The sequence below is a fragment of the Nyctibius grandis genome, chromosome 33 (assembly GCF_013368605.1).
Source record: "Nyctibius grandis isolate bNycGra1 chromosome 33, bNycGra1.pri, whole genome shotgun sequence".
Lineage (NCBI taxonomy): Eukaryota > Metazoa > Chordata > Aves > Nyctibiiformes > Nyctibiidae > Nyctibius > Nyctibius grandis.
Genome location: NC_090690.1, coordinates 2,684,613 through 2,708,372, shown reverse-complemented (window position 1 = coordinate 2,708,372; position 23,760 = coordinate 2,684,613). Strand labels below are relative to the sequence as shown.

Genomic DNA, 23,760 nt, shown 5'->3' with positions numbered 1-23,760 from the left:
GGACTGGTTGTAAGAAACCAGGAGATTTTATTAAACAGGAGAGTTATGTTTTTGAATAACAACTTACAGTCAGCTTCACTTCCTACTGACCTAAGCTGAAGGCTGTAGTGACTGAGCTGCAAATGCTCTGAGCTGGAAACATTTATTTGTAAAACAAAAACTTTTGTTGGATCGAAACAAGGTATTGGAACCAATTTCCCCTCATTGTTAGATCCTTAGAGGCTCGGGAAAGGGACTGTTCTGTCTCCTGCTCATTTATAACTGCTGGGACAGTGGGGCCCTGATCCCTCTTTAAAGGTTTTGGATGGTCTCTCAGTAAAAATAATTTCTGTCATTAAGAGGGAAAGATGTTCACAAGTCCCCAACTGTTAGCCAGCTCAGCTTGCCAGGGTAGCCCCTTACAATGGTATTCATAGTCATGGCGAGCCAAACCAAACCGTGGCAGTGAATGGTAGAGGAAAAGCCCTTTAGAAAAACAATTTCACTTTTTTGAAAGTTTTGTCATTTTCTAAGCTAAAGTAAAAACATTGCCAAACATAATAGCTGCACTGTTATTTTTGCTCAGGTGCTCAGGAATATGAGCTTACTCAACAAGGAAAAAAATGAGCAGGCTTTTTTTGTTAGAAAGAAACCCTCTGTTGTCTGTAAAAGACACTTTCCCCCTAATATTTTACTTGCTAATAGATTAAGTACAAAGTAATTACGTAGGACAGATTAAATGGTTTCTAATGCCTCACTTCAAGAATTATAGTGAATGTTTTCCTAAGCTGTTCTCCAAATCGGTAGTCTAATTAAGCAACAAAATATTATGTTGGCATTCACTGAATTATTGCAAAAACAGAATTTAAACTGAAACTGTTGACTAATTTTTTTTTTTTAAGGTGGAGAGGGAAAGGGGGAATAGAGAAGGGAGGGATCTGTTATTAGAGCAACTGATTAATCTTCTAAAAATCTCTTAAGTGTCCTGGCAGACATCAGAGTTTTTGCCTTGACATACATTGGTTTGATGATTCCTTATGAGTGTGATTAGTAGATCTAAACCCCAAGAGCTTCAAAGCTATGGCACATCTTTTTTGCATGTATATTAAGATGTGCAAGTCTTCTAGGTGATCTCTATAATAAATGCTGATCTTCCAGAAAGAGTTGCAATATTTTTCTTCTGGGTCTGCAGGAAAACACATTTTGCTGAAATTAGTGTCTGAACTATGTAAAGCCACTTAACCTTAAATTTCTGTATTAAACTTAATTTTTGGCTGTAAGAATTCACATAGCAAATGTTACTGTAATTGTCTTGTTGAAACAATGGTGCACAGTTTCATTTACAGGCCCTTTAAGAAGCATATGCTGGCAGTCACAGTGGAAACCCAAGTCAGAACAGTTTATCGGATGCTATTCAACTTCACAGCCTTCATCAGAGATTTAATTATACATTTATGCATGAAGAAACTTTGCAGAGTTAATTTTCTTGGTAGAGAAAAATATCTTTGGAAATGTTCTGGTCTTTTATGGAGCACTTTCTTCTCTCCTGCTGGCTTCTTATAAAAGATGGATTTTGGGCCCAGTGGACCATAACTCCTGTAAAATAGCTGTTCCATAGATATTTCAGTAGATACTTCTTAACAGCTCCAGAGGAGCCTTTACAAGGAATTACATCATGATGTGGAGTCATTAAGATCTTTTTTTGCATATTGGGGGAAAACACAGTTGTACCATGGAAGGGGGAGGGAATATACAGTAGCTGACTTCGATGGAGCGAGTCTTTATGTGGTTCAAATCATTGTGACTGTAACAACTTGTGGGTCAGTTTACGTAGCTGAGATATGGCTGCAAGTATTTAAAAAAATGTCAGGGAAAATAACTGTAAGAAATCCTAGAAGGTTCAGCGATCACAAGGCTGCTCACCCTCAGTTACAGCAGTGTAATTTAAGAAGTGATTTTTAAAAATCAATGTAACAAAGCTACTGCAAACCTGCATATAATCTTAGTGCCATTTAAGCTAACTTGACTTCAGTGAGGTTAAGGTTGATTTTTAGGATGTTCAAACTAAAATGGAACAAGGGTTTAACAATGGAGACAAAAATTAGGACAGCTGAAGAGTCAAGCTGCATATTCACAGTGCTTCTGAGTAGAGCCCAGGTACCTTCAGACCGAAAATTGCACTGTCAGTCTCAAAATCGTAAATCAAAACAACCTTGCTTACAATAAAGTTATGCAGCAACTCCACTATTTCATTTGGGAGCTTCAGAAACCACCCTTGCTGTTAAATGAGCTTAATGAACGCGTGTATGAAGTGGAGAAATGGAAATAATTACTTTTTTTTATTATTTTTGTTGCAACTAAATCAAACCATATGAAGAAATATAAACTTTTCTAATGGAAAAGCTCACAAGACACTTTTCATCCCAAGTTCTGCGCAATTTGTGTTAAACCTTGCTCAGCGATCTCTTTAAGTGTCATGGATGGTCTCGCATTGATGTATAATGTCTTTCAACAAGCTCCATGCCTTCATTCCCATAACCTGTCCTGACATTGTAGGGACTGACTCCTTAGTCTAATGTCTCATCATACAAGTTCTTTCTAATGACAGTGCTACTCCCATTAGCCTCCCTTGATGTCTATTTACCATAGCAGCTTTTCAATTATTTAAAATGCAAACATCTGGATTAAATAAAGGAAGAAAACATTCAGCAAATGTTGCATGCACTTGAAAACTTTTCTCCAGGAATTATGGCTGCAGTAGAACTTGAGAAGGAAAAACTTCAAAATTCACTGCACGCATCAGCCTCTCCATGCACCAGGGACACGGTCAGGAAGGCCTCAAGTTGGGAACTGCCAAGAGGCCTTTTCCAGTAGAGAGCACGTTATGATGATGCATCTGGAACGATACCTTGTTATTTAAAGCATCAAAGCATGAATATTTTCTGATCAGTAAGCCAACTGTAGGCTTAAAATCCATGTTCTGCATGGAAGTGTGGATGCCTGTAGTTGGAGTAATAACACATGTAATACATACGCATAAAAATGTTGTACATCTCCAAGAGATAAAGTGGATTGGATTTTCTCCCTGAGAAGTCTTTCAAAGCCAGTTAAGTGTGGGGCTTGTGTCTAGCTTTACACTGCCAAACTCTTGAAAAAAGCCTGAACTCTGGCTTTTGCAATACTTACTTAAGCATCGAGTTGTATCTGTCCCTATGATCTCCTCAACTCAGGGAAGAATATTAGAATTGGAAGTGAATGAAGAATATAGATCATAGTTGCTGCATTGGGAAACATCTGGAGCCCTCACAGAAGCTCGTTAGTCTAGTCATAACGCAGAGCATTGCAGAAGTCTTACCTTAACGAGATTAAAAAGTACAAACAACCCAGCGCATGAATGACCACTCTGGTCGGGCATAGGAAGCTATTGGTTACACAGGGTATTGATTAATCATTGGCTTGAGTCGTGTGATCAGAAGCTGGGTCGGGGGTTGGAAGGTTGGGGACAGGTGGTCCCAGACTGTCCACATTCTGCAGCCTCCTGCAATTCCCCTCACGGTCACGTCGTCCAAAGCCAGGTCTGTATCTGCCATGTCAAGAGGCCCAGTAATCAGCTACTTGCTTTTTTCATTTGGTACATTTCACAGGCCTCAGTCGCTTTCCATAGGTGGAAGGCCAGGAGCTGAAATCACAAAGTGTTCATTTAGGTTTCTCTCACAGAAGCCCTGGGAATGTGTTTTGCTCTAGCCAGAGGGTAAGGCTCTGCAGCTGAACACAAAGCTCTAGAACAACTTTATGAATATACACATGGATGTGCTGTAGTGATCAAGGGGGAAATCACAACTCTGAGCTTCACCACAGAAGCACGGGCACCAATCGCTGTGCTAAAGCACTGGCTCGCTTACCAGATGGGTGTCTTGAAGGAGGCCACCACTAAAACTGGATCTGAACACGTGCAGCCATTCGAGTGAACGGCAAATTTTGCATTGTCTAAAGTGATGTGGGAGTAGGTATTACATATACACACTAAAATGAAACCAATCTCATGCTTCAGGGTGTAAATTGATCAGTGGAAAGGTCAGGAAGCAATTTTCCTCTCCTGTTAACATCACTGCACAGTCAACTTGGGGTGCGCGTGTGAGAGAGGGAGGGATGGAGTGAAGAGAAGCAATTTCTCCTGTAGCATACGGCAGTTGCCAGAGGCAAAATAACTTGCTGCAGCCATGAGTTTATAGCAAGCTGATTGCCCAAGTGTTTGAATTTTACCTCATCTTGATTTCTGGGTGCCCGATGGAAGACACTTTCAAGGAGCGTGGCTTTTGTGATATATTTCATGAAAATCCAGGCTGCTTTTGAACTCTGAGACTTGATGCTGTGTGCAGTTGCACCAAGTGGCTCTTCTGGCGTGAAACCTGTGCTTTGAGCTTGTGGGGGGGTGTGGATGTATAGTCATGGTTTTAAATCGTGAGCCCAGAAAAATTGCATGCCGATGTTTGGACCCGTTGGATTCTAGAGATGTGCATCTTAGTACAGTGTTTTTTCTAAAGGGCCTCATACTGAGCCCACTGAAAACGTATCTTATCTTGCTATGTATCTTCATAATCATCATAACTTCTTAGGTAAGACACTTGCCCTGAAATAACTGGGAAGTCAAAACAGGCAAAGTCAAGTCCCTTGGAGTGTCAACCCCAGCAGAGATACTCAAGTGAAGGGAAGTAGATTTGCCCTTGTTCTGCCCACCACCCCCCTGCCCTTTCACTGCAGCCCCACACTAAGGTCCTGAAAGGCACATCAGCTGTGGGATGTTTCTTCAAATTAAACTGCTGTCTCATTCGAGGCTCACCCATTGCCAATTAACAGAGTTCATACCCCAAAATGCTGCTTCTTTTTTGACCTCTGGCACATATGTGCTACATCAAAGGGTACTGAAAAGGTTAATTAAATTTGGAGGCTAGTAAGCAGAGATGAATGAAATGTTTGCAGTGAAAGGTCGAAACACTTTAAATGTATTAATTTATTTACTGCCACTTGAAATTTTCTTATTTCTTATAAATACATGATGGTGCATATATGTCTAAAATATCAACTCTTTTCCTTTGGAACAGTAGTTGGTTTCTGAGGATATATGCTAAAACATAGAAAAAGGTGGGTTTCAGAGTTCAGCATTTTTCTGTTTAAAGCAAAATTATCTCTCTCTACATAGGCGTATGTGCATAAATATGATCTTCTTTCAGGACTTGAAACAATAACAAAGTGCAAAAGCATATCAGTTGTGGTAAATTCCGTGGTCAAAGAATTGGGAAATGGTAGGAAGCCCTGGACATCAGAAATCTTCTGAAAGATGTGGATGCTGACATTTGGTTTTGGCCATATGCTGTGGCTGCAAAATATCTTATTCTGACAAAACAAGAATAGCTTTAAAGAATTTCAGTGACTTGCTCGTGTGCCCGGCACTGTGGCTCTGGAGATATGGATTCTATTTCTGCCTCAGCCATGTGACCTATATATCTTTGGGCCAATTCATCCATGGTTTAAAATGAGGTGCAGGCAGAAATGAGGAGTGAAAAACAGAGACCCAATTCTGTATTTTTTTTTTTTAACTCATTGCATCTTTGCTGTCTGCTGAGCTGGGGTATGGGGAGATAAGAAATGGAGATGTATGAGACAGAAAGGTGTTTTCTGTTTATGTTGTTCATTTATTTCCTCTTTAGCTTCCCCTGTCATCTGGTGATGTGTTCAGTGGCTGTTAGTAAAACAATGTATATTGGGGCTGTCTGTAGATACATAACATAGACTTGTTAGAGCAGCTATTCCATGTTTGAAGTCCTTTAGTCCCAGGGTAGTCTGCCACAACGAATAGGTCTCATGGTATTGCTGTGCTTCGTGAGTGCTTGGGATTCCAAGGGAGCAGTTCTAGATTTTTAAATTTGAGACGGTGTTTCTTCTCCTAAAGAGAGGTCTTTGTTAAACCTGTGCCATTCACAAGCCCCTGTCTTTTCTGAGGAGGTCTACAATGAGTTAAAGCACAGCAGGATGATTTCCAGTCTTCCTTGGGCAAAAAAGTTGTTGTTTTTCCTTTTTCTTTTTTTTTTTTAAAAAAAAAAAGTGACTTCCCATTGACTGTCCAGTGAGAAATACTAGAAAGTGGCTTGGCTGGCACACCGTGCCAAGAACTTGGCCTGTGTAAGGCAGCTCTTTTACATTTTCTGTTTATGCATGGATATGCAGAGCCCAAGTCAATTTAAAGATACATTTATCTGAAGAAGGGTACTTGTCCAAATTAATAAAAAAACCAAAAGGCTTCAGGCATGAGTGTCTGACAAGTATTTTATGTGTATCGTTTGTAGTAGACAAGCCACACTTGAAGGCTTTAAGTGGTTTGGCAATCTCCTAGTACAGGAATTCATTTTTTTCTTCTTGCTTCCTTTGTTTGGGTTGAATCATGAGGTCTTGGTTTCAGATTTTGCTTACTCACAATTGAAGCAAACACCCGGTGATATTGGTGAGCGTTGCATTTGAGAAGGATTGAAGTGAAGACTAAACAAGGCTGTTAGCAATAGAGCTGAAATATACATCAAAAAGCATAGAAATAAATACAGTAATTAGCAAATGAAGTTACAGACAATGCGTGTGTATGTTTATTAATATAATACAGTCATATTATCGTTTGCATTCTTGTTTGCAAAATATCCTGTGATATTTTGGATGCTCTTTCGCTCTTTCCCTGCACAATTAAATTGCTGGGTGACATCTTAGGACTTGGCTGGTTTATGCATAAGGGTTGCTTTGTGCATCAGGAGGAGGCTCCCTAGTATATGGCCTGTAACACTGCACATTTTAAAAAACCTATTGGCATGCGTATTTCTCCAAATCCAGGCTCTTCAACATTAAAGCAAGACCTTTCATTTTAATCATTAGAGAATGAATCCAGTGCTAATAGCACTTAATTGTTTCACTAGAATGATCTCCGTTGGTTTTGGCAGCTGAAATGAAAACAATTCCAAATACCATCAAAGGAGCTTACCCACACACAGCATGTACAGGGAGGGTGTTTTGATATACAGCGGTGTGTTAATATCATAACATCTCCTAATGCTGCATACGCTTCTGTAATCCTTTTCTGTCTCAGTCTATGATCTTGGAAGGTCCGATGGGTAAAAGCAAAAGGAATAAAATAGACACAGAAAATCTTGGTCCTCGCCCCTGAAAATAACGCACCCACGGTCTCTTTGCTTCAACCACACACTTATATTAATCTTGACTTTCTTGAAGCTCGCCCGCTAGTTTAAATTTGTATGCGACATCAAACATACCTTTTCACATATGTTCTTTCCAGATTTTTTTTAACAGTTACTTAGCAGTTTATAGAAGGAAGTGAATGATCTCATCAAGCTGCTTAGAAATTAAAAAAAAATCTGTGCTTATTAATTATGCAGGATTAGTCTAATTATAATTCAGCAAATTAATTAGCGACAGAAGGTGTTCTGAAACATTGGAGTACATTTGCATGTTAAATGGAGAGGCTAGTCTGTAATATATGTAAATTTATGCATGGCTTCATAGTTTAATTTAAAAATTTGCAGCTGCATATGGTATGGGAGCAGGTGAAAAGTCAGTTTTAGTTTAATGATGCTAACAAACATTGGATGCTGTCCTGTCTTAGGGAAGGAATGCACTGAACGCACCCCTATCTGCCAATCTATAAATCTGTCATAGGAATATAATGTTACACCAATGTTCAGATTCAAGGTCATCTGTGACTAGACCCAGAAGTACAATAGGTGCAAATCTACCAACTGAATAGACCTCAGAAAAGGAGGAGGAGGCAAAATGTGTGTGGACCCAAGGTGCTGGGATGTAAATTTGCCTCTTTAGCAAATGAATGCATGTTTAGTCTGTGCGAAAACAGTTTAGGGACAGGCAATGCTCTTGCCTTCATAAGTGAGTGAGAGCTTTCAGCTGAGCAATATCCACTCTGGCAGGTGTAAAATAGGTGCCTAACCTTGGTTCCGTCTCTAACATTCGCATCAGTGCAACTCTCTGATCTCTTGGAGTCACCGGAAAGTTATTACCAAGTTCTGCATTAACTGCAGGGCAGAGAGTTTTTATCTGCTGGCCTCTGCCATCTGGCAGCAATAGTAAAAACCAGCAGAGCCATCAGCAGCAAAAAGGCTATTGGTGTAATCGGTGTTCAATGTTCAGCCTAGCATGGCTCAACAGACAAATATTTTTTGAGAGCGATGAGGTAAGAGGCTAGAAGAGTCAGAAGGTAAAGGAATTGTAGGTTTCTCTGGGTATGGAAAAAAAATGAGTGGGGATCAGATTCTGTGCTCCTTTAGCACCTGTGTAAGCCTTTTCTGGGGTCCGTAGGGTTTGCAAAGTAGAACTTGAGTTAATTTGCACCTGTGTAGGGCTCTAAGGACAAAGTGTGTACCAAAGAATGAATAGACTAACCAGCATTGCAGAGCATCATCAGGCCTATGTTTGTGTGGTGGAGTCCAGCACCAACCCACGTGTGTACTGCTGAGGCTGCCATAAGTGTCATGAAGAAGAATTTGGCCGTGTTTTTAAAATCCTGCTGGGTGTTATGTTCTGAGACAACGAGCTTTATGAAATTTTTGTCACTGTTAAAAAGAACCAGTAAAATCACAAACATGGACTTGCAGGAATGGTACGTGGTTCTGGGCTGGAAGAGCAATTTGATCTATGCTATGGGGTAAGTCACTTAATTTCTAGGTGCCTTGACTTGCCCATCAGTGGAATGTGTACAAAAGCCTTTCTTTCCTCCTGTCCTTTGTGTATCTCTTTTCTCCAATAACAATTTCACAACGTGACCGTGCAATGCTTAGCACAGTTGGAGCCCATAGATACTGTAATAAACCAGGGAATATTATCTGAACGTCCCTTTCAACAGCCCGCCAGCCCAATCCTCTACTCTATTACCTCCCTGCCTATTGACTTTTGATTATGCTATGGCATTTGGTCCTGTGCCAAATGGCATGAATAATATGGATCTTACAGTATAAATAAGCTTTTAGCCATTGTCTTGTAAGTTACTGGAAAGTTTTGGCGTGGGAGGAAGGAGGAAAACCCAAAGGAAAAGGGAAACTGCTCAGATTGCAAAGAGTCCTCCAAAGACTTTTTGGAGAACAATTGCAATTACAAACACGCTGTTAGTGTTGTGTTTCATTTTCAATTCGAACCCATAGAGTTCAATTATTATTTTCATTAATGGTGTCAGGTTTTCATCAGAGTGCACAAACAAGGAGGTTTTCCTTGGAGATTTTTTTTCCTAGCAAATGTGGCCATGCCAAATAACTACATTCAGCACTGAGAAATGACTGTCTGTAACCGGCAGTGCACTCCCCCCAACCCTTGTTTCTTGAAAATGGGATCATTTTGCAAGACAGAATAAGCATTTACCAAACGAGTGTGAATTGCAGTTGTGGATGTGTGTGCCTGCTGCTGCTCAGAAAGAGTGGAAGAGAGTCTACTTTAGAGCTGAAAATTGTGCAGAAGGTGGAAAATGTACAGAATATAAATATCAAGTTTACTGACATGTTTTGGGTTTGGATGACATATTGCAGATTTACATTCAGTTACTGCTAGTTTGGAAACTAAGCTCAAAAAAAAAAGGCCACTAGATATAGGGCCGACAGAAGTATCACGTTCTAGGCTGCAGAGAGATGGGATATTTGAGGAGGAATTGTTCTGTGGTTAGGGCAGGAGACTGGGAGTCGGATAGGAATTCAAGTCCAGCCGTTGCTGTGGACTCAAGGTGCAACGTTCTTTCTTGATCCATCTGAACTACAGGACACCAGCACTTTCATCCTGTATCTTCTTTAATCCATTGCCCAGAGTGTTACTTACCCAAGTGTGATTAGGACCTCTTGGCATGACAAATCATAATTAGAAGCATTTTTAAGATGGGTACTGCCATCCTGTGATTTTAAGATTGTCTTTTAAGGTAGGCTGATCCGTTGGCCTACCTTAGCTTAATCGCTAACCTTTTTTTGTTCCATTTTTGCATCCATCTCTAGCGTTAGCTTTTCTGAGCTCAGTGTTGCAAGGGGCCAGAGACTGTACAAACCAGAGACTGACTAGTAATAGTCTTCTGCTTTCCCGTGGTGTTTCCAGGTGGTTTTCCAGGTCTGCGTACTAGGCACAGAAAAAGAGGCCCTAAGTAACAGTCCCACATCAAAACTTAAACTTCTAACATCTAAATTGGAGTGATTGACTAAGTGAGGGAGAAAGAAAACAGGATGTTAAACAGTAGATGTTGGTAAATGACATTTGACTGTTAGCCTTGGAAAACTGAATTGTTTTGATACTTAAAATTATCTGATGTTTCTAATTTATTTGAGGGATATAATGCCTTGTGGCATTTTAAAGTCCTTTTTGAGCTTTTCTCCTTTTTTTAAAATAAAAGCACTCATTCCACCTGTTCCCTATTACACTTATCTGATCTGCATGTCTTCATATGCTTTGCATTGCGAGCATCTTGGAATGAGTATGCTGTTATTGATTGATTAAATATTAATTTAATAATAAAGATGGGCCTAAACAGAAAACTTCTGATCTAGGCTTTCCTCAGTGCAAAAGATCTTTGTGTCCTGTAGATTTTGGTCCAAACCACCTTGATTTAATAATACAAGTACAAATACACAAAAGCCTCACATCTTGAAGCCAGCTTCACTTTTGCCATTACAATTCTGCTAAGATCAGTGCAGCTACTCCTGAACTGTACTCTTTAGACCTCTGCAGGAGTGGACTTTACCATGGCAAGCATCTATTTCAAAGCTGGAAAAGAAATGTAAAGCGCAGGAAAAAGTTCCTGTACAAAGGGGTCAGGATCAGTGCCTAGAAGCTGAGAGACAATCAGAGAGGTGAGATGAGGAGAAAGATGTAACGGTAATTTAAAGGGCTGTATGTGGCAGAAAATATAGGTGGAAGCATAAAAATAAGAATAATAAGAATTTATGAGGAAGGGACCTCAAAGGAGCAGTTGCTCCATCGCCCTTAGGTTTGCATACACCAATCTAATCTCTCATGCAACGCTGAGGAATTCTCTTGCATAGTCTGCTTGCAGAAGTGTGGAGCTGGGGAAAAGTCTCACCAGACTGGTGGTCATGTACCTGAAGAAATTACTTTGAATTAAGGGAAGAGGGTAGAGAAGCGTTTCTCATTTTTCCCATGAGGAAATGAGGACGTTGTTGGGGGCAGGAGTAGCAGGCATAATGTCCATGTGCATTTTTTGGTGCAACTGGAGTCTTTCTATTAAAAAACAAGTGATAAATGAACAGCCAACTCCTCTTCTCCTGGCCTAGGCTTGGGACCTTGTGTCATCTGACTCCTACTCCCTTCTCTCTCAGTAAATCTCTCACAAACTCAGAAAAGTCTTCTGACCTACATATGTTGGCTTTCACATTTGCTAAACTGGGTTCACACTTTATGCACAGGAGTTTTGTGAAGATTAATTAGCTGCTGTTTGTGGAGTATCATATAAATACTCTGGATTATTGTAATAACCTCACTCATTTCTCACACAGTATAAGGTGGATGTTCATTTAGAATGCCTTTGTGCAATGCCTGATCCCACACTGACTATAACTGCAGGAAAAGAGTAGGAAATTTTCTCATCAGCTCCTTAATAATACACACTGACATAATAGAATGAAATTACTCCAGAGATAAATATTCAGATTATAAAGAAGTCTTCTACTGTGATATTCATTAAAATCAAGATGATTATATCAAATAAATGCAATTAATTGATTTTAAATACTGACCTTCAAATGTAGGTGCAAAATCTGACCTAGTCCCTTTGAAAGGAAGACATTTCAAGTAAAGCCTTCTCCTTTGTCGTGTTGTGGCATCGGGTAGGGTTACTTGTCACACTTATCTCAGAGTTTGCAATGCCAAGACACACATGGGTGAGTCGAGGGGAGGATGGGAGACCCTGATCTCAGAATTTCCTAGCTTTGATGGAGTTGGAGTCAGGCCCTCACTGTAATGATAGTTTTGCAGTTCATAGTGTATTTAATCTTAATATTGTTTAACTGGAGCAAAGATATTCATAATAACAGCTTCTAGTTTTTTCTTCGTTCACTTTGTGACTTTTTGGAAGCACTTTAATTATTTAAGCAGAATGCCACCATATCTTTATATTCTCATTAGATTGTGGCATCACAGGATTTGCTGATAAACGTAATCATACTAGATGGTAGACATGTTCTCATGCCAAAAAATGACTGGGGCCATGAATCCAAACTCTACAGTAACCCAGACAAGACAGGATTATCTCAGTATTTGCTTTACAAGGGATAGTTTTGAAGTGTATCCAAAGGCTGCTCACCAGGTAAAAACCACAGGTTAGTTAAGATGTAGAACCAGGAGTCAGGAGATCTGAGTCCTAGTCCCAGCTCTGCGGCAGACCTGCGATGTGATGGGGAGCAATTCCCTCCCAGTTTCCAGGGCCTGGCATCTTTGCCTGTAAAATGGGGAGTTTCACCACCTGCTGCAGAGGGGTTTTGTGAGGCAGAATTAATTGCAGTTTAAGTCCCACAGAATGGCGCTATAAAAGCGCAAAGCGTATTATCTATTTCTGTGGTTCCATGTGGTGAGACTAATCAGTCCCAGGTCTTGTGGCAGGGTTTTAAAAAAACATTAATGGATTTTTTTTTTTAAAACTACACCTTCAGTTGCATGTGGGACTGCTCTTTAGGGCTTCTGTCTAGTCCTGTTGAAGTCACAAGAAAGATTTATTTTTTTGACTCCAACAGGATTTCATTAAGGTTTTTCTCAGTCATTGGAGATGGAAGATAAACATTCTCAAAGGTGTGGAACATGCTTCCTGGTTCTAGGCACATTTTTAAGTTGCCTCGGGTAGGTACAGAACCTAACAATACATAGACGAGGTGGGAGTGTGGCTCAGCAGTTGCTTTGGAAAGAGCTTGAGAGATGAAAGATGTTACCTGCTTTGCCCTTACCCTTCCTCACTGTCCATCGACAACCCTCTGCAGGGGAATTTGTTCTGCTACCTCTCAACTGTGTTACGGATTGTACGAGAGCTCCCAGTTTGCGGTCCCACAAAGTCAGAGAGGATTGCTCATAGTATTGCTGAAAAATCGCTGAGAGAACACAGCTGTCTTCCTACTGAAAAAGGGGCACTTAAATGATTCACCAGCCTACCTCCTCAGCATGATGGTAACTCCCAGTAGGAGGAGCAGTAACTTCTAAAATAGCTCCCTCTAAATCCTAAAAGAAGGAGTTACATTTAAGGCGGCATTTTGGAGACCTCTGCAAGTGCATCACTCTGTAGATAGAAAGCTCGGCTATATGAGAGAGACAATAGGAAAAAAGGGATAAGTCTGTAGTTCTATCTTAATTTTATGTCTATGCATTAAGTTAGTCAGGTTTTCTATAGCAGTGCCAGAATTTTTAGTGGTAGTCATTCAAAAGTATTTAGGTTTTCCCCCAGTGTCCTTAGATGTTGATCTATGAGATGGCTGGGCCATGCTCTCTCTGCTTGACTGGAACCAGAGTGATCTGCTAAACTCCTAGCTAACGCCTCCTTAGGAAGGAAGAAAGGCCGGCTAAGAAACATGAAAATGAGCTAATTTTTTAGCATTCTGGTTTTTATTTTTTGATGTATGTATAGGTTAAGGCCAAAAACTGGCTACAGGTTCTCATTTTAAAATAATAATAAAGCCTTTCTGCAATTCTCCTGTTACCCCTAAATCAGCTTCGTTTAGTGCTAAACCTTCCCTCCTCTTTGCTCCCCCCAAGTCATTTTTATTCTAATGCTGCAATAAATATTAATGCCTTTCCCAGATGCAACCACTTAAAATATATATGTATATATAACGACCTACCAAATACTTCATGCAGATGCCCAGTTGCGGCTAAAATTTGACTGGAGAAACTCTGAAAGGAGAAAAAGAGAGATGTGGTTGAACTAGAGGAAAGATAAAAATTCTTGTGTGTTTATTTGATAAAACTAAACATAAATCTAGGGTGAAGGGAGGGAAAACTGCCTCCGTGCAGCATATCCAGTGAGCTCCAAACAAACTCTGAACATCACAGCACAGGCTATATATGTGATACTGCCCCAGTGCTTAAGTGCTAAACCCCAAGGCCAGCACGTTCAAAAGTGAGATGAGGAATCACTGCTGCCCAATTTGTGATATCCTAAAGGTGCACAATTTTCAGCAGCTCCAGTGCTCAGCAATTCCAGAAAGTCAGGCACCTTTAAGTTGTCTCAAGTGGGACTCCCCAAATTGCTGTTGGTTAAATATCCTGGCTAAATACCCTGCAGCTCGGTGTGTTTGCATGCTGAGGGCTGTTTATTGCAGAGCAGTCCGTGAGGGACGGGAACGTGCTGCGGCTTGTAGGAGGCGGACGGCTCGGAGAGAGAGGAGAGTTTTGTTTTCTGTGTATTTTTAAGGGACGATACGTGTGTTGGTGTGAATTGGCACAGATCTAACTGAAATCCAAGTTAATTTTTGCATATGCTTTATGTGATTTATGTTTGCTGGGGATCTGAACCCCAATTTTCTGGAGACGTTTAGCAGAAAATATGAATTTAGTTCATTGCCATGCAGTGTTGCAGAGTTAGTCAGGGATACTGTTAAACATACATTTAGAATTTTTACCTTTTTTATGTGATTTTAGGGGTTTGGGTAACATGCATTACCGCAGGATCTTAGCTCTTCCCAAAGTCAGTTCAGCTGACACAGCGAGTTCTCTTACAAACACCTTCCTTTGCTCTGATTTTCTTCGTTCTTTAGTTCGTTTTGAGCATTTTTCTTATCTAGATGAACAGGGACACAAGCATTTAAAAATTTAAAAAGGAAACTGGACATTTTCCAAATTAATTTGATCTTTTATTTTTCCTCGAAAGTAACAACTTGCAGATTTTTGTTTGCAGTTATCATCCAAAATAACCAGTAGCCAGCGGCTCATTGCAGAAGTTACTTGCCTTGGTTTCACTGTATAGTTTGGTTCTGTTCGGCAGGTTTTTCCTTCCATAAGTAGATCTCAGTAACATAAAGCTGTTTAAGTATCTGCAAATATTTTTTTATATCTGTAAGAAGAGGGCAGGATAAAAAGGAGTGTTTGTGAGTAACATTTCTGGCTCAGATTCTCCTGTGAATCTTTGTGTGCCGGCGTGCGTAGCATTTTTCCTTCTGAAAACATTCTTACAGATAAAATCTTGCTTACTGAATTGTTCAAATAAAAGAGGTCGCAGGTTTTAGCACAAGGAGTCAATAAGACTTATTTGCTAGAATATATTCACTCGGTGCTGTTCCCGAGGCATGAAGCTCTGTAGGATTTTTGGTTCAGAATACAAGGAGGTGACCAGGGCTCTGCTCACAGAAGTTGCCCTCTGACAGCCGAGCAGCGACCCGTCTCTGCCACTGAACCTCAGTGCCAACGTGAGGAGAGACGGCAGGAGGACGCTGTACTTTCACCCTCGTCTGTGCCCCAGGAAGAACCAGTGAGCTCTTTAAATCATAAATGAGAAGGAACGATGGAGATAAAAATAACAGTCTGCAAAATGCACACACGGAGAAAATAAATAGATATTTTTAAAATGTTTGTGAGAGATTTAAGGCAAAAAAAGGAACATTTTAATTTAAAAAGCTCACTGGAAGGATGTACTTTATGAGAGTCTTTTTATATGATCTTATCTGGGTCTTTTTTGTGGGCTCAATTGTCGTGAGGTTTTGGAAGGGTTTTGTTTGTTCAAGCAACATATAAATGGATCAGATCCTTCGCTATTTCTTTGTATGTTTGGGGCAGATGGAAGAGAAATGCCGCGATGTAAGCGGTGCGAAGAAAGTAGCAATAACAAGGGAGAGTGGATTTCTGCTTTATTGTCTTGCGTTAGGACTATTTTGGTGGTTGTTGTTGGTAAACCCTAGGAAATATCCATCTTTCTCCTTTAAAGTTCTAATTCAAGGCATGAATGTGTGAGTTCTGAAGGGACTTAGGGACTGCGGTAAAAAATCGTTGTCATAGTAACAGAAAGGGAAATAGGCCTGGCTCACCTGGGACTTTAACTTACTGCAAAAGCGGATTTTTTTTTGTAAGGAAAGCACTCAGCAAGAGAAATAAATAAATAAATTGTTCTTTGTATTCTAAATCAATTCTTCAACTATTTATTTTTTCTTATATTCAAGTCTTTTTCCTTCTAAGTCTATCTTAAAGTCTCTGATTTTTTAAAAATTTTAGTTGTTGCAGTTAAACCCATTTTGTCTGACAAATGGAAATGAAAAGAATCACAGAAAATATTTTCACTTGTGACAGAGGATGCCAAAAAAATTTCTTGCCTGTTATATCTGAATTTTGAAGACATGCTTGTTTTGTTTTAATCCAACAACTATATTTTTTCATGTAGTTTCTTTACCTCTGCAATTCACAAATTCAAACGGATGAATCGGGTAACAAAAGGGATGAATCCTCTCCTCCCTGGCTTTGAGACAAAATTTAGTGGAAAAGCTTGTAGAAAAACACCTGCCTGGTATTTCTAACCTGTAAAATCTGTATGCTCTAGTGCATAGTGTTGGGTAAGCCAACCAAGCACGCTGAAGATTCAACTTGTGTGCATGACAAGCTAAACTCTACAGAATAATAACCCATAAAGATAGGCATATGTGACAGGGCTAAAATAATTGGCATGAGAACTTTGTATGATGTTAATAGGTTTATCTGCTTGGACAGCATGAGCTGTCATGTATTACTTCAGGTTGTGTTTTTGTTATCCGCTCGCAAAATCTGTGTAAGATTATAATCTGGATTCTTGGCAGTTCTGCTTCTCTGCTTTAGTTACTGAAATCTTAATAACTAAAACATCGTCATGATGAAATCTCGTCAGCTTCTTCTGGGAGCTGTATTTGTTTCTGTGTTTTTTGATACATTCTAAGTAGTTTCAAGGCTTATCTGCCTCAGAGTTGCCCTGTTGGTTTTTGTAGTTTTTACAATAACATTATCCTTCTATATTGTTTCTTGGAAAATCCCTTCAGACAGCGAAAGAAAGACCTTGTATGCAAGGGAGAGATAAAGAAAGAGACTAAAATTGTGTGGTCAAACATGCAGTCAGGAAACGGGCATAAATTGCAGTAGATATGTTGACTTATACCAGCTAACGGCCCAGCTCAGGGTAGATTACAGTCACATTGGTTATACTTTACCTGATGTTTTCTTTATAAATTTCTGGTTTTTATGGTTTGTTTTTGTTTGTTTTGTTTCTGTTTTGGTAAGTTCTTACAGTCCTGCTCTACTGATACACCGTCGTGTAAATCACTAGGATACTGTATACTTTAAAACATAATATAACAAGACATTTTTTGTTATGGTTAATAGAAGTGATGTGGTTCTTTATCTTTCCAGATTCTTCTTAAAATTTTTTCTCAAGTGCAATCAGAATTGTTTGAAAACAGCAGGAAACCCAAGAGATATGAGACGGTTCCAGGTAAGTCTTATAAGGCTCGGCATTAACCTATCTGCTTTTTTGCTTCTTTTCATTTTCCCTCTCCTCTCTCCTACATTGTTAGTGATAAATATGATGACAGTATATGATAAACCATATCAGATATTGTTAAAGTTTTTCTCCATTTGTTGTGTTTAAACCTTTTTCCCCCCTTTTTTCCTCTTTTTCCACTCGAATCCCCAAGGGGAAGTGATGTACTATACCAACCAGCAGTGGATATTTGATTTGACACCCTCGGGCAAAGCACTCGCACATACAGCTGCCCACAGCAGGGATCATGTTTGTGATACTTAGATGCCTCAGAATTTTTCAAAGTAGCTCTGTGCGTGGTACACAAGCAGTCTCCTCATTTCCCTTCACTCCCTATCTCTTTCCATCTCTTTTGCCTTTTAACTCTCTCATGCCCTCCCTTTCAGCTTCTTTAAAAAAAGAAGCCAAAATAGCAATGGTCACTTTAAGATCTCACGCAGCAAAGCAACAAGACCCACGGGACAATGACCCAGCTGCTTTGCAGTGAAATCTGCCACCGGTTTCATCATAGCTGTCGCTGATGTATTGTGAATACCAGCTAATAAAAACCCAGAAGGAGGTGAAGTGTGTCACTGGTGAAGAGAAAGGCAGGCACAGTCTCCCATCTTTCATACCCTAACCTTTTAAGCAACTATGTTTAATAAATAACTATTTTACATGTAACTTAGCCCTCACAAAAACGTAAAGTGAATGCTCAAGCCTTTTACGTCCTGGATGCACTGTCGTGTCTCTGTGTGCTGTGAAAGGTGGCACGGCAGAGAAGGCTGTAGGAAAGTGGTGCTAGAACTGACTCTCGTGCACTCGAGGGTGAGGCAGCACGGTCTAGCGAAAGGGATGCGAGATTACGAGTCAGATGGTTGGACTGTGCCATTGATCTGCTGGGTGACTTTGAGGAGCCATTTTTCCTTTCTTTTAGGATATATTTCCATCTCTCCAAAGGGGGTTGCTCACCTTGGTAAAACTTTGTGGTCTTGATTCAGGAGAGCGTTTGAGAAAGCGTGGGCATGCTTTGCCAGCCAGAGCCTTGGAAATCTGCTGATGAAAATCAGGACTATCCTTGTAAATGCTGTTACTGCTTACTATTATTATTGTACCTTCACTGTGTCACCTCCCTGATACAAAGAAGATTTTAGCTTCTGGAGGGATGTGTGATTTTCTTGTAGACCCACAAGACTTGTAGTGGGAAGGTGACACCCTTAGGTTGGGCAATTCATGTTTCATTGCTCGGGCACTTGCATCAGTTTCCTTGTTTATAAATGAAGTTAAAACTCCACAGGAGTTTACAGAGTTGTTTAAAACTTTCCACCAAAACTTGTTTTCACAGACAAGTGATATTTTTTTTTTGCTTTTACTAGCAATGAAAAATTCACAGGAGGTATATTTTTATTTAAAAAAAGAGTTCAACTTTTAAGAGAAATACTGCAAAACGAAAGCTTCAGAAAGCTCCAAAAATTTTAAAGAAATGTAGGGAAAAATTATAAAAGAGTTACTACTTTTTTGTTATGAGCAGAAATGAATTTAAAGAAAAATTCCTGACCAATGTAATTTTTTTCACTAGTAGTTTAAAGAGACTGCAGTGACTTCTTTCTGTGTTTTTAGAGATGATAAGACATGAGAAAAAAAGAGGTGCTTATTGTTAGGAAATTAATACTGATTTTTTTTTCAAGTGGCAATTTCCATAAAGAAAAACACCAATTAGACATCACCTGCCAAGAATGCAAAAAAATCTGAGAGTAAAGGAAAACTCAATTTATAGCATGTAAACAGATCTTGTTAGCTCTGAGAATAGCTGATTGTGGAATGTAATGAAATATAAATACAGAGTCTCTCTTTTTTGTTTTGTTATGAGTTTGTAACAAATCTTGCACAAGGGTATCCTGATTAGCACCTGGGGATTCTAGGCGCTGCCATATTACAAATAATATTGGTTGTAACAGCCAAAATATAAACTCTGGATCCAAACACACCTGAACACTGAAGAAATTCATGTCTGATTGAAGAAATTCAGGTCTGATTTCAATCTCACTCTAGCTGCCCCCTCTCTACAGCGAGTGAAACGAAAATCCTCGATTTCCATCAGGTGCTGAACTGCAGGAGAATTTTGGATCTAATTTTTTTGGCAGAAATCTGTCTCTAGTATCAGCCTTATTCTTTGTTCCCCCTCTGTATCTCCACACCCAAAAGGATGATGTTAGAGAGCCTAAAGAACTTCAATTTTCCAGTGAAACATTGAACAAGGAAACGGAAACGAGTCTTGGAGCACCCACGTGGTTACTGATGGAACACCTTCAGCCCATCCACCTGGCATGGGGCTTGTATATGAGAAAGTATGGCCTTGCTTTTGATCTTTGTACCAAAATCAGCAGTTTATTGGAGAAGAAAATGAGCTGGGATAGACTCTTCATCTGGGTTTTCTGCCTTACAACATGCCAAGTTGGAAAAATAGAGCCAAGTGAAACTCTCGGGTTCTGTTTTGCAGGGCTTGCTTAAACTGCTTGTGCGCTTCCAGTCCGTGTGAGTTCATACCCTTTGAGTTTCACTGTGAGATTTAAGTTCAAACCCCCAAATTAATCAAGATCAGGCAAAACCACTAGGTTTAGCTTACTTTTTGTCAAAACCAAAAATGTTGACAAGAGTCTTTTTCAGACTTACAAAAATGAACCCTTTGAGACAAATTGCAAAATGCTTGAGGTTTTGAGTGAAAGCAGGATCTTCATTCAGGCTTGTTCAAAACTGGACATGTGGGTTGATGAGCTTTGTTCTGGGATACAGAGGTCAGTATGTATAAAAAAAGATACAAAAAGCAGTTCAGTTGCTAAAATTTTACACATTGGGAGTAAAAAAGCTCTGTGTTCCAAAGGAAATTAGCCATGAAGAACTGTAAAGATAATAAGCAAAGACAGCTTGTGCTCTGTCTGCCTCGTTGTTTCTGAGGATAGAAGCATGACTTCCCTGAATGTAACAAAAGATCTTGAGTGCTCCACTGTGTCTGTCTTCTGGATCCTCCTTTTTTTTTTTGGTTGATTATTTGGGTTTTTTTTGGGGGAGGGTTTTTTTTGTTTTTAAATTTGGGCAAACACTTCTTTGCCTGCTGCTTGTTGAGCATGGTCTGTCAGCTACCCTCCAAGTCAGAAGTGGGAAAAAAAGGTAGGTTACTTCAAATACTAGTGGTGTGCTTGCACACTGTAAACATGTTCATTTTCATTTTAATTGTTAAGATTTACAACAGGTAAAGTAATTAAAGTGCAGAATTGTTTATTAAGTTTGAAAGGACAGTTGTTAGTCCTACCAGTACAGGAACATAGGAGCAGAGTGAAAGCAAGGTCAAAAAGCACAGTGCAGTAGGGTACTTTATTCACTTTATGATTTAATTCATTATGTTTTATTCTTGGGTCATATCTAAACCCTTTGTTTTTTTCTAATAAATTATTTGTACAGCAGTTGTTATTAAGGCCCTCCTCTTTCAAATGTTTCCATGCATTTAACTTTCCTTATTCAAACAGACTTCTGCAGCGGTGCTCAGTTGAATATCTTTTAATTTGTACCTACGTTTTTCTGCAGAACCAAATATATTCCTTTTCAATGCAGTAGTGCTTGTCAGATTTCCAGGAGACATTAAGATACTCTTTTTTTTTATGTTGCTAAAAAAGAAAGAAGAGAGAATCATTATATCAATTATATCAAAGTTCTCATTTAAGTTTCTACTGAAACCTGGAACTGAAAGGGTCTCATCAAAAAACATTTTTGCTCTTTAATGGAGATCGAATGAAAGCCCAAAACTCAGCCTTTGTTGTTGAGATACAAATATAAATAAGAGACATGGAAATAGTGCTGTACGATGCATCTTATTGAGTTCTTCCAGCGTGGAAGAATGGTTACTCATGTCTGGAAAAGTGTCAAGTTAATGCTTCTGATTAGAGATGGGTGTGAAGCTGCACAGTTTGGGCTTGGTTTGGCTGATACCCAAAGTTCCAGGGCGTTGGGATCCAGTCTCTGAGCCTGGCCTCAGCCTCACTTCTAGATATAAGGTTTAGATATTTTATAGCACAGTTACGAGATATTAAACTAGATTAAATGTTAGATTTCATTTATATCACACCCATTTGAAAAAAGGGGGGTGGGGAGAAAAAGGGGTGGAAAGGTTACGTTAACACTGCATTGTAAATTTAATACAGCTCCAGATGCCTGAAGAGGGTTTTTTTTTCAGTATAATTCTTTAGTTTGGAGAGCAACACCAGCTGCTTTGTGATCACATTAACTACATGAAATTTGCTTTGATATTAAGTAGAGCTTCAAAGATATGATGGAAATCTCTTAACTTTCATTTTTTAAAATCAAATGCAAAGGTTCTCTACTGTTGAAAAAATTGTTATACCTCAGAAGTTAAAGGATGTGTGATCATTGTTTTAGTGGAGGTTTTTTTTCCCTGGTAGTAACATAATTTTATTGTGAGTCACTCACTACTTCAATGTCTGTCAGTGGCTAAAGCAGGGAAAGGGGATCTTTACAGAACTAATGGATATCTTCATGGTTACTTGATGGCTGCCCAAATACATATGCAGATCGAGTAATACGTCCTTGTGAATTTAACTGAAGCAAATATTGATTGTTTATCAATTAAAATATTTCTGAATAAAGATTGTCAGTGGGAAACTGAAACAAAAAGCCTGCTAAAATCACCTATTGAAACCACAGTGCTGACTATTTGAGTTCAGCTAATCTGCAAATCTGCGTTTTCGTAGTTATTGTCATTACTGTCACTGCTGTATTCTCGGTGAGTGATTCTCCCAGGAACAGAATAAAAAAAAAATGATGCCCTCCATTTAATGAGGACTTCTCCTAGAGAACTTGATTGAAGCCCAATGATACTTAACGGTAACGACCGGTGTGTAATGGGGGACAATAATTCTGTGGAATTAAGATGAGGCACTTCAGCTAAAATGCTTCAGCTGAGACCTGGTTCTAACGCATTAGACTCCTGTTGATTGGGAGTTCTGCTTCATCCAGGAACATACTGATTAAACAGATCCTACAGTGCCATGGTCGAAAGAATGGTACAAGGCAACAGAACATCAATTTTGCACCAACATGCTTTTTTAGAAACAGAAAGAGAAAGGTCAGCAATTGCCCTCTGTTTTCAGCAGAAATCATGACATGGAATGTTTCCTGGCAGGTATCCCCCTCAAGGTGCTCTAGGGAGAAAGAGAAAGGAAAAATAACAAGGTGTATCCCTGGGGAGATTTCCTTCCTGACCTCAGAATGGTTGGATCAGTTCATCATGAGGCACGTGAGCGAAGCTGGCTGTGTTTGAGAATTCACCCAGCTAGCTTCTAGTACGAAGCACTGAAGGATCTGTGTCATTCAGGAAAAAGAAAAATGGGTAAGAGTGGTGGGATAATATTGTGAGTTAGGAATGTTGTAGACTTTAAAGAAACAAAAAGAGACAGCAAGAATAAAACATAACTGGTCTAAATCAAAATCCCATGGCCAGATTTGTATATGGATAGAGATCGCTGAACTGTTGTTAGAGAGATGAATAGTACATGGACTAATGTCCTTATGGGAGACTAATTTCCCACGTATAAACTGTGAAACGTATGCAACTAGTATCAGCAGAGTCCAGAGCTATTACGGGGTGGCAGATTTCTTCATCAGATAGTGACTCACTCAACAAAAGGTGATGTTATTTTAGATTCTGTATGAGTAAGGGAGGGGGACTGACTGCAACTGCAAAGGAAAAAAACACTCAAGGAGCTTAATGTGCTCAGATGTCAAGACCAAATAGCCACTGTGACAGTGAGTTGCCAGAGTTGTGTATCATCTATTAAAAACAAACCACAGATGAGATTCTTCTATGTCTCAGGTAAACTTTGCCAGTAGAAAGAAGGATGCATTTGTACAATTGTACCCTACTGATTTCTTGTTTGGAATACAATATACTGGTTTAACCATCTTCAAAAGAGAATGAAAATGAAGTTGGAACAGGTGCAGGAATGGGTCATTAAGGTGACTGGGGAGTGGACAAGAGCTTGGCTCAAATACTTCAGTGACATGCATTGAGAAGGGACGTAACTGCTGTCTAAAAATATCCTAGGGTAGGTCAGAATGGGAAATAATAATTTTAAAGCTAGCATAAAGTATAAACTGACTAGGAATAAATTTTGGCTGTAAACCATAAATTCCCTAACCATCAGGACAAATAGGCTTTAAAAAAAGAGGAGTGCCAAAGGCGAAATCTTGAAATGGTTGAAGACAAATTT

The 23,760-nt window shown here is 39.4% G+C and overlaps 1 protein-coding gene across 1 annotated transcript in view; it reads left to right on the top strand.

Annotated features, from left to right (window-relative positions):
* The window catches only part of EBF2 (EBF transcription factor 2), a 134,747-nt gene that overhangs the window by 81,881 nt on the left and 29,106 nt on the right, over positions 1 to 23,760 (top strand). Inside the window, exon 7 of the mRNA XM_068421621.1 lies at positions 17,371 to 17,452. Coding sequence (XP_068277722.1) covers positions 17,371 to 17,452 — 82 coding nt within the window. The remainder of the gene's footprint in view (positions 1 to 17,370; positions 17,453 to 23,760) is intronic.